This window comes from Mauremys reevesii, linkage group 9 (genome assembly GCF_016161935.1).
Source record: "Mauremys reevesii isolate NIE-2019 linkage group 9, ASM1616193v1, whole genome shotgun sequence".
Taxonomy (NCBI): domain Eukaryota; kingdom Metazoa; phylum Chordata; order Testudines; family Geoemydidae; genus Mauremys; species Mauremys reevesii.
The window spans coordinates 96,957,871-96,973,555 of NC_052631.1; the positions used below are offsets into that span (position 1 = coordinate 96,957,871).

General features: G+C 49.0%; 1 protein-coding gene across 4 annotated transcripts in view; it reads left to right on the forward strand.

Moving 5' to 3' along the window:
• Positions 1 to 1,866: 1,866 nt before the first annotated feature.
• MCF2 (MCF.2 cell line derived transforming sequence) overlaps positions 1,867 to 15,685 on the forward strand; it is an 86,984-nt gene continuing 73,165 nt past the window's right edge. For 2 of the 4 annotated variants that reach the window (XM_039487088.1, XM_039487086.1), the window contains exon 1: positions 2,676 to 3,470. In XM_039487088.1, coding sequence (XP_039343022.1) covers positions 3,362 to 3,470 — 109 coding nt within the window. In that variant the 5' untranslated portion in view covers positions 2,676 to 3,361. Of the gene's footprint in view, positions 2,156 to 2,675; positions 3,471 to 4,332; positions 4,349 to 15,685 lie in introns of those variants that run through there. The other 2 variants (XM_039487087.1, XM_039487089.1) reach the window with 2 other exon arrangements.

A 15,685-nucleotide genomic window follows, 5' to 3' on the forward strand; every position in this document is an offset into this window, starting at 1 on the left:
AGTAGAATGAACATCACACAGCAAGGGTCTGCTGCTGCTAATCTCTGCATCAACTCAGGTGGTGTGGAAGTGGGGAAATGGTTTTATGGCAATAAGTTACTGATCTACAGCTCCTTGGCTATTCCACAGCTGCACCATGCCTGAGTCCCTGGCTTTGTACCCGTTGACTATTTTTAATCTCGCTCCACTCTGCACTTGCTGGGGTTGCTTTAGTAGAGGTGAGTGTACGTGAACAGGTGTCTTTATCCTCTCCTCGAAGGCCCTGAAGAACATAACCAGATCCAGCACTCCACAGCCAGCCAGGAATCTCCATTCACTGAACTACTATGTTGGTGTCCGCTGTCAATCATGTCAATGTTAAAAATTAAGTACACTTACACAACACACTGAACTGGAGAAGGGCGCTTCCCGGGTTCTGATTTACTGTGAAATATCAGCCCTTGCACTGCAAAACAAAAACAAAAAATATGGCTCAGCCATTAATTTCCTAGGGAAAACACTAAAGCATCACTGAAAACATCCTTAATAAGACAGTGGTCTTATAACCTTGTTGTATGAGAGAGACTCTGACTCAGTGGCTAGATTGCCTGTCAAATCTGCATTTCGAACCCACCTGGGAAACATTCCTTCATTTGGAATGCCCTGGCACATTGGAAAGATATTTTTAAATGGGAAACCCAGAGTAGAGGCCCAAGGTAAGAGCAAACACAGTATTACCTGAAGGCTCTTGGATTCTAAATCTCTCTCCTTTTAAATTAGATACTATTCATTCACAAACAACTGTTCACACTCACCCAAAAGCCCCTTTGAACTGGAATGCTTACCCAAGGTATTAACTTAAGCCTTGCTGGAGTCTGACATTCTCATTTTATTTGCCTAGCATATAACAGCTGTGCAAGCAGCACCAGACTGACCTGCTGCTACAGCTCTGTGCTGACCTGCAGGGACTGCTGGAGGAAGGGAACATGGGTTCATCTCCATGCTTGTTTAATGCGTGGCCTCTCTGCCGAGACCTGCTGTTAAAGAGCAAATTGATGTCAAATAAGAGTGGACTGCTTTGTAGGTGATTGTGTCAATTTTGGAACTGTACTGAGACCATCAACTCTTAGACCCACCCCCTCCCCAATCAGTAGCTGGTAAGATTGTATCTCTCTACCAACCTAGGCAGGATTTGAACTGATAAATCTCCCATTAATTGTTTTCTAATCCACCAAATCCCTGTTAATTGTTTATAACAAACATATTGTGGTAGGTCCTACACAAACCCCATGCATTGCATGCTTTCTGCTTGGCGGGCAGCACTATGGTTTCATGCTGTTGCTAGAACTGTGACAGTCCTGATACCTCTGCCCGAACAGAGAGAAAGAAGAGACAGCCAGGATGGCATCTGCTGTGTTAGAACCAAGGAGAAAGCAGTGGTTGAACTGGTAACTAAACTACCACATTTGTGGGGAAATTTTTCTTATCAAATTAGACAAATGTTAAACCACCCTGGAAGCACTGTAACTACGACTCTTGCCAGAGTTTACCCTAATCTCCTAGCCTACCTAAATAACGACTAGCCCTGAATGCTGAAAGGCACAGGGCCAGGCTAAAGCTGGTTTTATGTGAAAGCAACATAACTAAAAACCGCTGATTTGCTGCTGAGTTTACCCTCACAGTAGCCACTGATTTGCATGAGCTGCCAGGATGTTAGCCTGATAACCCAGGCTGATAGGGGTCAGCCCTAACTGCTCCAGCACCCTGCAGCAGCTCCACCCGCCCAAGTCACGCTACAGCCTGGTTTTACATGCTTCTCCGCCAGCTCTGTTTCAGGAAACCGTGCTGGAGCCCTGCTAGCAAACACAAAAAGACTTCGGTTTTAAACAGAGCTGCACAGAATTCTAGCTCCAGTCTAACATGCTGCTTTGAAAATGTAGATAGGAAGGAGCAGGCAGGGATGGATCATATAATAGTATTATTTGTACTGTCCATGAACGGACTCTGTCTGTTCCAGCCCCTGAGATACTGCTGCAGAGTTTAAAAGGGCCCAAACTGGGCCGTCAGGTGTAGATGATTTCACATAGGAGGCACTTCCAGGCCCCTGCACTGGATCAAGCCTGACCTGCCCAAGGTGCTGTGCAGGGTTCCAGGCAACAGGGCTGGGCAAGGCCAGGTTTGCTTTAAGGGGCAGTGGGTGGTATGACCCAGCTTTGATGCTGGCAGCCAAGTGGCTGCCGGCCTGAGCTGAGAACCAGAAGGAAGTGAGGTGACTCGACTGCCTCCTCAGACCCAAAGCCTCTCTCCAGGAAGGGCTGAGGCCCATTGAGGCAGGTCAGGGTACCCGCATCCACGCTGTGGCCATCAAACAACTCCTGTTGTGTTACTGTCCAGAAGACTTAAGTTTACTTGATATTTTACACCCACCCACACGCCCTTATTCCAATAATCAGGCTCATAACTGATGGAGGGGGCTTGGTGTTGCAGGCGGGTGGCTAGCGGCAGGCTATGACATTTCACAGGACACTAGCACGCCGAGGCGCACACGCTCAGCACACCCGGGTCCCCTCACGGCCAATGGCTTTGATAAAGCCTTGGGGTGAACTCTTGGCTACTGATTTCAGCCGAGCCGGGATTTCAGCCGAGCCGGGATTTCACCCTTGGGGGGACCTGCCTAGTTTAGAGCAGGGGACAGAGCCAGGCGCTGGCTGGGAAGCCAGTGCTCGCTGCCAGGCGGGGAATAGCTGGGGTGGAGGGCACGTCCCTGCTGCCTTCTGCAGAGAGACGGGGGTCCCCATCCCTGGCGATGGCACAGCTTGGCTCGCGCACCAGACGCTCCCCTTCCCGCTGGGCGGTACCCGGGGAAGGCTGCTCCCCACCCGGCCACCCCGTGCGCGCAGAGCCCCGCTGCGCCCTGAGCGCAGCAGCGAGCCCGGGAGGCAGCGCCGGAGCGGGGCTGGGGTCCGGGCTCAGCCCCCTGCTCCTCCGGGAGGCGCCGGGGAGGGAGGAACGGCCCAGTCCCCGGCCGCTGGAGCAGCCGGGCGAGGTGTTCCCGAGCCGCCCCCAGCCCAGGTCCCGTGCGCTCGGGCTGGAGGGAGCGGCCCTGCCGGGCTAGCGGGGCAGCCGGCGGCTCCGCAGTGCTGGGCGTGCAGGCCAGGCTGCCCGGAGCGCAGGAGGAGCGGCTCGGCTCGGCGCGGCCCGGGGCTGGCGCTGCCCGCTGCGGAGGCGAGGGGCCAGGCTGAGCCCGGGTTGCTCCTAGCTGGGGGGAGCATGGGGCGCCCAGCCCGGCGCTAGCAGGGAGACCGGGTGGCTGGTAGCCGGGACCCAGTCACCGGCATCCCCCCTCCCCGCAGAGCTTGGCCCGGAGCGCCCGGCCTCGGGCATGGCCCTGGCGAGCCCCGCGCCGGAGCGCACCCGGATCTCCGAGGTGGAAATGGAGCGTTATTACCGCCTGCTGCAAGCCGCCGCCCGCCTCCACTCCAGCGTCGCCGGTAAGTGCCCGGCTCCCCCTACGTGCGCAGCCGGCCTGGCGCACCCGCAGGGGACCCCTGATTCTCCTCCGCCCCCCGAGGAGCCGGCTCCTCTTCCCTGCCCGCCAGCCCCGGGCTGGGGTCCTGCCTGGCAAAGCCGCGGCTGGAGAAAGTTCCCTGGGGTGTCCGGCTGCTGCTGGGTGGGGGGCGAGTCCCTGGCTGCCCGGGTTCTTTGCTCCTTACACCCGGCAATTGAAGCCTGGCAGGAGCTTTAACACCAGCCATGGGGAGTGCTTTTGTGGCTGGTTGGGGTGCTGGCACTGGGGGACCTGACCTTCCCCGGCGGGCAGGGGGGCTTGGAGACCGGAGGTGTGAAAACATCGGGAGGAGGGGGAGGAGAGATATTGTTAAACTCCAAGGAAAAGGTGGTGTTTTTTTTTTTCAAAAAATATTTTGTAAAGAGAGCCAGAAATAACCATTTTCATCCTGAAAACCCAACCCCGCCTGCAGCCCATCCTCTCTTTGACCCAGCCTGTTTTTTCTTCCTCACCTAGTTCTCCTATCCAGCAGCATTTTTCCTGCCTAATTTACAGCCTGCCTTCAAACATGCATCATAAAGATTGATTTTAACTGATTTTTTCACCAAGCGGAAGGGATAAACTTCTGCATCTTCAGGTTGCTGACAAATAAATGTATTGCATTCGTATGCCTTCCAAATACCGTGTTCCTTGCACCCAGTGGATCTATGGAGATGACACTTCAGATACAGGTGTCCGATATAATTGCTATCAGAATGTTTGCAACTGTACAAGTTGTGGGGAGGGTGGGGAATAGCTGGGCTCTGGTACTCTAAAGCCAGGATCCTGAATACACCTATGTATGTGCTTAACTTTATTCAGGTGGGTAATGTCAAACACATGTAGCTGTTTACAGAACTGGGGCCTAAATACTAGGCAGACAGATGAGGGAAGTAAATTCTTGTTAGAAGTCGGTAGTAGGTTTCATTGTAAGTGCTGTATGGTTGTTGTTTAAGGCACTGAATAACGCTTGCTTTGATGGATTGCACTCTGCATGTGGAAGGGTGTTTTATTTTTAAAGTCATCGCTGCTTCCCGTTGTGCCCCTGACATGCTCTCTCTTGTTGCGGGAATGCTGTCGAAAAGGAATACAAAGTATTCCGGTTCCTGTTAATAAGCAAAAGTGTGTGATCGGATGCTAGCCCCTTTGCCGGGCTTCCTTTGGCTAGCATTGCTGCAGTACTGCCTCTTGTTAGTACTTGCAGTACTCAGCCTTACGCCTCTGGTGGGCCTTCTGTTGGGCTTCGGGTGTATGAATCCGGCTGCAGTTGATTTGCCAGTAGAATGTGTGATCGTCAGAAAGTTATGACTTGTATTGGAACCTCTGTGAGTGGCGGTGATGTGCCACGTCGAACCTCACATTGATTATGCAGGGTCCGAGTCATTTGCATGTTTGGCGTAGTCAAGCAATAGGGGCCATCAGCATTTTACAAATTGCTGCCCCGAACCCTCAGAATTGTTCCAGATCAGCCAGTTATTGATGGGTAGGTTGAATGGCAGCTGGGTATGATCAACTCTTGACTGATCTATTTACAGTATTTTAAAAAAGCAGCAGATATGTATAAAATTGTGTACGGTTGGTTGTTTGTTGCCCTTCCTGAATCACTTAGGCCTGGTCTCCATTCAAGAATGTGCTGGTCTGACTACATCGATGATGTTACATCGGTGCAAACCCTTAATGTGGACGTGCTACACTAAAGCTGGTGTGACTTGACTCAGTAACTTTAGGCCATGGGCTGCCCTTGTGCCTTAACAGAGCTCCCTTTAACAGCCCATGATCTAGTTACTTCATAGTCCTGCATTGAATTCAGAGGACTGGACTAGATGATTTAGTGAGGTCCCTTCCAGCCCTTTTGTGATTCTATAATCTGCTGATAAACCTTCCAAGGGTTTGCTTAAGGGGGAGATGTTATTTCTTTTCAGCATAATCCTTTAATGGATACCCTCATGGGAAAGGGTCCGTGCCTATTGGCACTGCTTTCCCCGTCAGTGACACACAGCACACCCAGCCCCAGAACTGAAGGCACGTGTTGTTCATTATCTCTTAAGGGCCATCGCTGTGCTTGGAGCCATGCCTGGCACAGAAGACGACACTCTACAAAGATCTAACCATCTAATTCTAATGGTCTCGGCTCCTTTGCATAGCATAGATGAATTTATGATGCTGGATTTTTTTATTGGAGAACTTAGGTACAGATGATTAGGTTTGTAGTAAAAGTGGTTGGTGCTGCAAAGGAACACTTGCATGAGCAAGGAAGGAATTCTGTTTGTGTGAATGTGCAATGAAAACAAAACAGTTCTGTAGAGTCCAATCCTGTTCCTGTTGAGTCAATGACAAAACTCCTATTTTCTTGAAGCCGGAGCAGGACTGGGCTTTAGAGAGGCAGCGTGAGTATAAGCACACGAATGCAGCGGTGATGCATAAATTCTCCACGCTGTGTAAATGAATTCTGGGGAAACTGGACAGATAGCTCTCCAGTCCCAATCCTGCCTTCCGCTCTGTGCAGATGGCCCTTTACACCTGCTTTTGGAAAGTCAGTGGGACTCCACACAGGAGCAAGGAGGAAATTGTGTGGGTCCAGTTGCAGGACTGGGACCAGCTTTGGGCTGTGCGTGGGCAGTATTGCCTGCTCTCCGTGTTAAAACAATCATGTCAGCCTCCACGCCAAATGATGAGATTTCTAAAAAGATAATAAATGTGGGATTCTTCCTCACCACATAATTTCTGAGTTTATTAGCCTGGCCATGGGATACATTTTAAGCACTTTTCTACAACCACAAGGGCTAGGAACTTTAAAAAAAAAATGAAAACTGAGATTCTCACATAATTGCTTGACTGTAAGTGCTGAGGCTTCAAGGAAACGTCCAATATCATGAGACTTGTAATAAAATCATGACCGTTGGCAATGTTGCATGTATGTACACACACACACACACACACACACACACACACACACACACACACACACACACACACACACACACACACACACACACACACACACAAATGCCCTTTTGGTCTTTTTAGGGTGTAACATGTTTATAGCCGCCATGGTTATAGGAGATCCTGTTTGAGAGCTGTTAGAATACAAGCTTACTATGTAATGACCTCCAGAAAATGAGTAATATTATCACTCAGCTGCAGCCCCAACGAGGATCACCAGAGAAATAGTTGTGCAGGAATCTTAAACAGTACGTAGGATGCATTCTGTTAGCATAGAGCACAGTCTCTATACCTGCAATTTCATGATTTATCTGTCGTTTACCATAAGAAAAGTGAAATGACAGCAGGGCTGTGTGGGAGGGAGGTAATCTGAAATATAAAGTGGAGTGGGGGAGGTAATTGACTTAAGTATTGTCAGAGTCTACCTTTGCCTCTAATCTGCATGATACTCTTAAACAGGGAGCTTCCACTGTTTCTCATGGGAAAACGTTGCCTCTACTTTTTCTGCTGTGTTTGCTTCTTGAGTCAGAGTAACAGACTAATGCCGCATTTTTAACCAGGGCTTTAAGATTACATGATTCCCCAGCTCCAGAGTTTGACACAGAATTGGGTTCCAGTGCCCCTTCCTTTTTTAAATACAGTTGTTTCTGGCATTTGCAGTTCAGAAGAAAGCCCTACAACAACACAGGAAGTGTAAGCTGATGTCGCATTTTCTGCCCAAGTCTGCAGACAGCCTGAAACAATGCAGAAAGTGGTGGACTCTCATGTGTTTCAGCGAGTTAACTCTGAAACTGCAAGATGACAAATGTCAACACTGCTAATTATTTCAAAATTGTCCTAGATTGTCTCCCACACCTTTTCAAGAGTCACCTACTTAATTGCCCAAACCTCGAAATTCTTCCCTGACAATTTCTGTAATGTTGTACGTGGTCAGTTAAGTTTTCAATACCCTGCAGATTCTTTAGGAGTTGCGGGAAGAAAGTTCAGTATGAAAACCCTGAACTGACTCTATTGTCATGGTGGGAGTGCTCTGCTACGCAGTCTTTTCAAGTTCCTTTTCTTAGTGTGTAAGCAGTGGTCAGTCTCTGAAGAAATGCTTGCATTTTTGTGTGTGAGATATAATTGTTTGGGAGAGCTGTGGCAAGCATCAAGGAAGTTTCCTTCTGCCTTAACCTCTCTAACTAGAGGCAGAGTTGCTTTGTGCTAACTGGACATTGGTGTTTTGGCAGAGATTCCTGAAAAACCGATTGGCTGTGGGGTGTTTGTCACTACTTCTGTTCAAGGGCTACGTGATGTAAAATAAACAAGTGGTACCAGAATATACCCAGACGCCATGTTTCTGATTCCTTCTTCAGCAGGAAACCAACCTAAGATGTCCTGATATCTGCTACTGCTCAGCGGGGGTGATGGTATTCCTCATTTTCATTTTTAATTCAATAAAAACCTCTGCTTCTGAATTTATCCTAATCTGCTGTGGAATTTCCACGTTGCCCCAGAAACTGGGGCCTTGCTGCAGAATTGAGTTTCCCATTATTACAGGGTACGTGGGCTAAGGGCAGGGAATTCATCACTCCATAGGCTTCCACGCTGCTGCTGCTGCTGTTTGCAAGTGAATTAGGCCCCAGGATTTACCCTTAAAGTCTACCCTCTGCCTTGCATCTGCATCTCCCACTGAGGTTGTTACCTGTACGTATGCAAAGCTGGAATTTGGCCTAAAGGAAGAAAGATTTGCAAGATGATGTGAAAAGTTATTGATGTTTGTTCTCTTCGTTGGCTCTGCAGCCCTCTTTTAAATTACCTTGTGGTGAATTTGATTTGCTTTGGAAGCTGATAATTTGGCTATAATGATGCATCGTGAGGGCAGATGCTAAGCATATTCCCCAATGCCTGTTTGGCAAATACAGCTCTATGCTGATTGGGAAAACATCTTTAGTCTCACTCCTGGGTCTGTCCTAAGCACAGACCGACTGAAGTTGGAAATTGAGGAAAGTTAAAAGCTGGCTGAAACTCGGACATTGATTTAAGCTTAATGCAAAAAACTCAGTACAAGTTGTTGTTTTTTTTAATGCCCACACTGTTTACTGTGGGGTGAGTATGAATGCACACTGTGAAAGTTGAGAAACTTTTATTGCATTTCTTTTGTTAAACATAAATCCATACCTGAGCTGAATTGGCTTTTAACTTTCCCAATTCTCAGCTGGCGTTAGGGTGGATGCAGACAGAGAGAGAGTCTGGTTAGACACACGTAGATCAGCGTGTTGGATGTTGCTCTACCAGAAGCGGTCTAGGAATCAATGCATGACTCACCCACTGGAAGTCTGCCAGTGTTTACGCTTGAATTCTTACTTCTGCTTTCTCTCATGTTAACTAACACAAGTATAAATTCTAGCCTCGACAGGGCTCAGAAGCTTGTCGTCAGTTCTACTGAACCCAGGTTGCAGCCAGGGAATGACTAGCGAGAAGTATTTGTGTCCAGGAACAAATGTTCATGTCGTGTCTACACTAGAATTTCCAACCAGGTTAGTTAACAGCTGTTAAAACACAACAAAAATGTCAAGTGTTAGGCTGGGTGGCCTGGAGAAATCACTTAATTTCTCTGCCTCAGTTTCCCACTCTGTAAAGAGGGGATAATGCTTTCCTTCCTCACAGGGCTGTTTGAGGCTTATTCATGAGTGTGAGGTGCCTTGTTATCCATGGATGAAAGGCTGCAAGAGTGCAAAGTATTATTAGAAGTTACCATTTACTTCAGGCACTGCGTCTTAAAGAGGTTGGTGCCCTTATACGTGAAACCATGGCATGGCTCCCCATCTGTGTGAAAATGATGTGCTGTCTGTTCCCCAGATGTCTCGGTGACTTAGACATCAGGGCATGGGAGCTTGGATGAAGTATTCGTAGGTGAAGGTGCAGTCTGCTGCTGTGTCTCGTGGAGGTGCATTTGCGATGGAGTCAGAGAGTTCTTTTTCCCCCCACAATGCACCTGCATAGGGACTCGGCAAAATGCCGTTGCTATTGCTCTGATGGCAAGGCAGCTGGTTGAGCTGGTGCTACTTCATGGCCTCAAGGGGATATAGCCAGCAGGGGACTCCTGAGAGCCCCCCCTCTGCGCATGCCACTTGGAAGCACACACCGCAGGGAGTGCCTTTCCGCAGCACATGTAAGGAATGCTGCCCTCTTCAGTCCCCGCACTGCCACTGTGTGCCCTGCAGGGTGCTTCTGTGTTAATCAGGTAATCGGGGTGGCCTTATGGACCACCTCAGAATGATGGACTGGCCACTGCCATCCTAAGGCTGGGTCTGCATGGGAAGCCAGCACGCTTTACTGAGGCCGTTTTGCTGCTGGTATATTTGCATTTTTTGGAGAACCTAAGTCCTAGTGAGCACCCAGTGCTCAGCTGCTACCGCTCTGTAGACCCTGTCTGACTCCCAGAGCCCCACAGAACTCAGCACCACATGGAAAGCTGATGACCGGTGAGGTGTTGCTAAGGTTTCAGTAAGGGGCTCCCTCAGTAAACATCCACCTCAGGTGGAGACACATTCCCTGTGTACCACGCTCTTCCCCACACCTCCCGGCCCTGCAGCCCTTGATCCACCTTGTTACTCCGCTGTGCCGCTGTGTGGTTCCCTACCTCGCAGCAGCTCTTTGGCAGCAGAAAGGGTGGCAGACGGGTTGTTCTATGGTCAGCAGTGAGGACAGCAGGCCATCTTCTGCTCTTTTGGCTGGAGGTTGCTGGTTGGGTGGTGAGCAGGTCTTGTTTGGTAATGGGCCTGGATTGGGTCTCACTGTCTTGACAGTAGCTCTCTCCTAATTGCTGGAGGTTAACATGAGGGGCGGAGAGGAGGGCAACTGGTTGAGCAGTGACTCTCTCCCGGCTGGTGGGTGTGGGTAATAATGGCTCCTGGCTGGGTAGGCAGTCGTGGTGGGAGAGGTCGGCTGTGGTGGGTACTAAACTCCCACTCAGTGCAGTAAAAGCTCTGTCCTGCCTTGCCATCAATTAGGGGGTACTTGGTGGAGGCCAGTTTATATGCTCTGGGGTGGCATCACCAATTAAGCCAGTGGGAGCCACGTGGTGAAAAGCCCCTTGAGCGGCATTTGAAAACCTGATTTTCTCAGCAGTTACGTGTGTGCAGCCGTGTGAGCATGGCTTTAACTTCAGCGGAGAACCGTGAGGAAAACCTGGCCCATGAGAAAGTAGTGGAAGGTGCAGGGCGCGTGTTAACCTTTCCTGGGGGTTGATTTGCCTGCACGTTGTATCATTGCAGGGTAGATTGTGAACCGGTTTTCTTTTGTCAGTGATTCCTGAGTTTTATGGATCTTCCCCTTCAATTAGTATGTGACAGATGGCGGTTTGCTGTGGTATTTTTGACAGAACCAACCGATGGTGCTTGTTGGCTTTCCCAGCATGGATGAAGTATATCTTTAATATCAAAAATCATTTTTTTCTAATTTATCTAATTGCTAATCTTTGCCTGCTAATGAAAATCTGGTTTTAACTTGCTATAATTAAGAATTTGCAGTCTTGAGGCTGAAAGCTTTTCAAATGTTACTTGCAAGGGTTACGGATGTTATATAGCCTGGGGCATTGCAGCATGCTAACTGTAAATGTAGGTAGCGCCAGCTATAGCAGGATCTGCTATCAGGCAGGCAGTGTTTGCAGCATTCAGAGCAACTGAGACCGTGTCATCAATATTTTACTATATCTTTTGTGCTACTGTAGCTTGGTAAAGAGAATGGCTGCTATACTTTGGAATAAAATAGCAGCCGTTGAATTTCTGATCACTTCTGAGTTCAATAGCAATAATTGTTCTCATATTCATTTTTTTTAATGGATATATGAGACTTCTCCTTAATGCATTAGGACCCCGATCCCGTGTGAATTTATTCAGCTGTGTAGCCCCAGTGGCTGCAGTTGGGTTAGCTGTGTGGGGAAAGTTAAGCAGGTGTGTATGTTTCTGCAGGATTGGGGTTTAGGTGAGCCACTGTGCATCTTGTTGGTGCCTTAGTCATGCACGCATTTACTGCAAGTGGATGTGTAGCTCAGGTAACTGCTGTTGCAAATGGTTCATTACAGTAATTCTCATACAGCAGCAATGTGCCGCAGTGCCAGTTGTGCATGCGAACAGGCCCCCAACTGTGTGTGTGTCCTGCACACCTGAGTGCCAGACTTGTGTAATAATCCCATTCTCGCTGTAGGCAAGAGAGGGATCTGCTTCATAAAATCCCTGCCTTTATTGGGCGTCCATCACTGTCGGATGTGTGTGTGCGTTCCGTGGGGCGAAGCAGCTCAGCGTTTTAAAGCTCAATGGCCAGACTTCGATCCCACTTACCCTGGTGTAAATCCAGAGTACGGCTATTGACACCAAGTTGCTCTGAGTGAATTCAGTGTAACTAAAATCAAAACATGGTTCTTTGGGAGACTCCCCAAGCTCCTCCCACCATGAGTTCCTGCCTGGCATCCCACAGGTCATTTCCATGGGCCACCCCGCCTCTCTCCTCTGCTGCTGTCACAGAACCCCCATGAGCCATCATGCTTCCAACTTGGTGGAAAAATTCTCTCTCCGCCCCAGACCTCACCTACTGATCTGGAGGCTGATGTTCCATTTGTCTGTGGATTTTAGGGAGTTCCTAATGCAAACTCAGCTGCAGCCTTAACTGTGGAGTTCCTTCTGCCTCCCCACAAGAAGGATGCTGTATATGTTGGATGCCAATGCAGATTAAACGTACACCCTTTAAGGAGTGAAGGGACAGCCTAATCAAGGAGCTGAGGTAGTTTCCCCGCTGGACAGAAGGCTGGAGCACAGATCTGGCCAGACCGCAGCTTTGAGCACTGAAGTCCTTTGCCAGATACAGACAAACAGGTCCGGTGGGTTAAGGAAACCTGTTTGTATCCAATTGCCCAGAAGAGTCTAATTTAATTTTATTTCACACCTGTGTTGTTCTAAGCACACCCCCTTTGATTGAAACTCTCACAGAGCCCATCATCCTGCACGTTCACAAACCCGCATAGTCCAGGCCTGCCTGATCGCTGGAGGCTGGGCTGCTTTAAAACTCGAGGTTCTTTTGGGGATAACACAGCACTGTGCCAGAAATAGTGTTAAGCACTAAACCTCCCTGAGAGGCCTCTGATTGTCCCACTTTACAAATGGGGAAACCGAAGCAGGGGAGACAAGTGATCTGACTCATGGCCACAAGGGAAGTCAGTCTCAGAGCCAGGGATGACGGCTCAGGAGTTCCTGGCTACCAGCCATGTGCTCAGGTCACTAGCCTACACCCTACTGTACATAAGATAGGTCCCATATTCCAAGGAGTAGTAATAAAAATGTAATATTAAAATACAGAGTTTAGGCCTTGAAAATAAGATGCCCGTGAAAATATGGGTGGCTTTCTGCCCTCCTCCTGCATGGTGATAACCAGAGCACACGTCCTGCTCACACCTGTTTGACAGGAGTGTCATTTAAGCATGTGCCATGTGTGTGTTTGTTATATGGTTCTTCAAGGGTCCCTGCCGCAGCAGGCACCTGAACTACTGCACATGCATCTAGCACAAACAAGCACGGTGCAGGAGGTTAAATGCAGGGAGGTGCCCCAAAAGTGAGGCGATCAGCTTAGTAATACAGGTGCAGAGTGGACGTCATTCCAACCATAAGGCTGTGGTGGAAGCAGCAGCATGGCCAGGAGTGGGAGAAGATGGAGGTTCAGGCAGAACGGACATCTAGGCAGTGGGTGTCGGTGTGTTCTGAGCCTCCAGGGCACGGTGTGTGTGTTGTGTTCTTCACAAAGTTTAGTACCACCGTGGTTCAGAGTTTGAGCCTGGAGTACATGGCAGTAGAAACAGCTGCCTGCTTTTGTTAGCATGCCTGCGTCATGTGTTCCCTGCAGGCTAGGAAAAGAACTGCTCTCCTATTTAACACAGTGCGTTTTTAACGTCCTGTGTAGATTTTCTCAATCGTGTGCAATTCATTGTAGGACGTAGCATAGATTGTCTACATAGTATAAAGTTTAAAATAACTTGCTTCTGCCTTGCACATTGGGCAAAATGCATAATCTTTCCTGGCAGGTTCATTGCCTTTGAAGCAACAATATTTTGCATGTGCATAGTATCATTCATGTGGTGGCCTCAAAGCACTTTATAGACATCAGTAACTTCACAGGAGCCTTCTGAGGCAGAGAAGGCTTACAGATGACTAAACTAAGGCAGAGCATGGTTAATTAAGTGGCTGGTGCAAGCTGACACAGTGAGAGAAGGGGTAATAGGATGCAATGATCCCATTTCCCGGGCTCCTCTGACCACCAGACAATTATTCCCTCTTCAGAGCATAGCGTCCTCAGCAGGTGCAAGCAGGGAATGATCAAGGAGTTATCTTCATGGTTTAATGTCTCTCTATTGTAGCTTCCCACAGTGTTGCAGCAGCCTTCAAATAAAACACGGTTCTGCTCCTTTCAAATTAAATACATTTGGAGCTGGCTTGGTTGTTACAAAGAACACTTGATCAATATCATAAAAGTGTAATGAGTTACTGTGTCAGCCTCGCAAGTGTGTGGTGCAGCTGCTGTTTACAGATGGTGTGGGCTACAGTGACGTTCAGAAAGGAAAGAAAACAACAGGAGAGGGAGAGGGAACCCTTTACAAAGGATATTAATGAAGCCAGAGGGCCTGTGCAGAGCCGCCAGGGAGGGGCGGGGGGCGCAAGTGGGGCAATTTGCCCTGGGCCCCACAGGGGCCCCCCAGGGGCCCCACGAGCCCTGGCCCGGCAGCGGTCTGGGTCTTTGGCGGCATTTCGGCTGCGGGAGGCCCTTCAGTGCTGCCGAAGACCCAGGCCGCTACCGGGTGAGTACAAGCCCTGCAGCTCCCCCACTTTGCCCCAGGCCCCCAAATCCACTGGGCGGCCCTGGGCCTGTGTATCTAAACAGAGCGAGTTAAGGCTCAAAAGTTAGCTCCTTATTAACTGTGTAGTTTGCTGTAAGTTCCTGGCCAGATGGACTTTGATCATCCTGAAAGGAAAGATTTCTAAGAATGGGCATCATTCTCACAGCCTCAATTTGTCCAAATCCTAAAATCCAGCCCGGGATACAGTCAAAAGGGAAGAGAACTCAGCAGAATATTCTGGGCTGCACAAAACCAACCAGCTAGGACAGAAATAGATTCAGCAGTGTTCTCTTAACTACGGATTCATATTCCATCTCTCTCCCGCTGAGGAGTAAAGGCTCAATCCCTCATGCCCTGCCCCCCCGCACAGCGCCGTGTTCCCCTTCCTTCCCCCGCCTGACTTCACACATTCTCAGAAACCCTGTGTTGTAGCAACAATCCCGTTGGCAGAGGAATCTTTCAGCTCTGTTCCTTGAATGCAGCAATGGCTCCAGAGTGATTTGATATATATTCAGCTGGGTATGTATATAAAAATGAAGAGTAAAATGTTATTACAGGCAATCTACCCTCCAGTTCTGCATAAGTTTTTAGATGCTACCTTAAAAGTGGAAGTCATACCTGCTTGGTATGGACATCAGTCTGGGGTGTAAAGCCCCGTGAGATATGACAGGATAAAGGATTCTACTAGGTGGTACTGTTTTTACGTTCAGTTTTGTATCTGCACTGCTCTGATACAGTCTATCTGAGAGCAGATGTCTGCCTGGTGTGGTTTAGGCAGGGTGAATTGGGTGCAGGCCTTTATTTCTCCTAGTATTTGCCCAGGAAGTTGAATATGGTGAGGAATGCAAACTGAGTCATAGAGGGAAGCTGGCAATGTGACAGCCGCAATGGGAATGTGATCATTAAGTTGTTATGCTTTGACCTTTACCAAAAGGGTGGTGTTCTCATTTGTATTTTCTTTTTTGTCTAGCCATTGACTTCCCTTAAGGCTCTGCAAGGGAGTGTACTGCCATAAGCGCCTAACGCTTAGCTGCCTGATCCAAGCACTCCCCCAGCCGAGCTTTTCAAGAGTAACTGGTTTGGGGTGGCCAAGCTGAGGCACCTGAAAATGGCCTGATTGTCAGAAAGCGCTGAGTACCCGTCCTCTGGCAGTGAGGCGCCTTTGAGGTGCCTTGAGTGGGAAACCCAAAAATGCTAGTCACTTCTGAAAATCTGGGCCTCCATCACTGTCAGTCGCTGAGCCTACCCCCTACCCTGACTCCTAAGCATGAGTCGCAACTCAAACTCCCTCCCAGCCATTGAATCTTCAGCTCTAGGCCCCTTCTCTCCACCAATCTCGTCTGCTGTCCTTC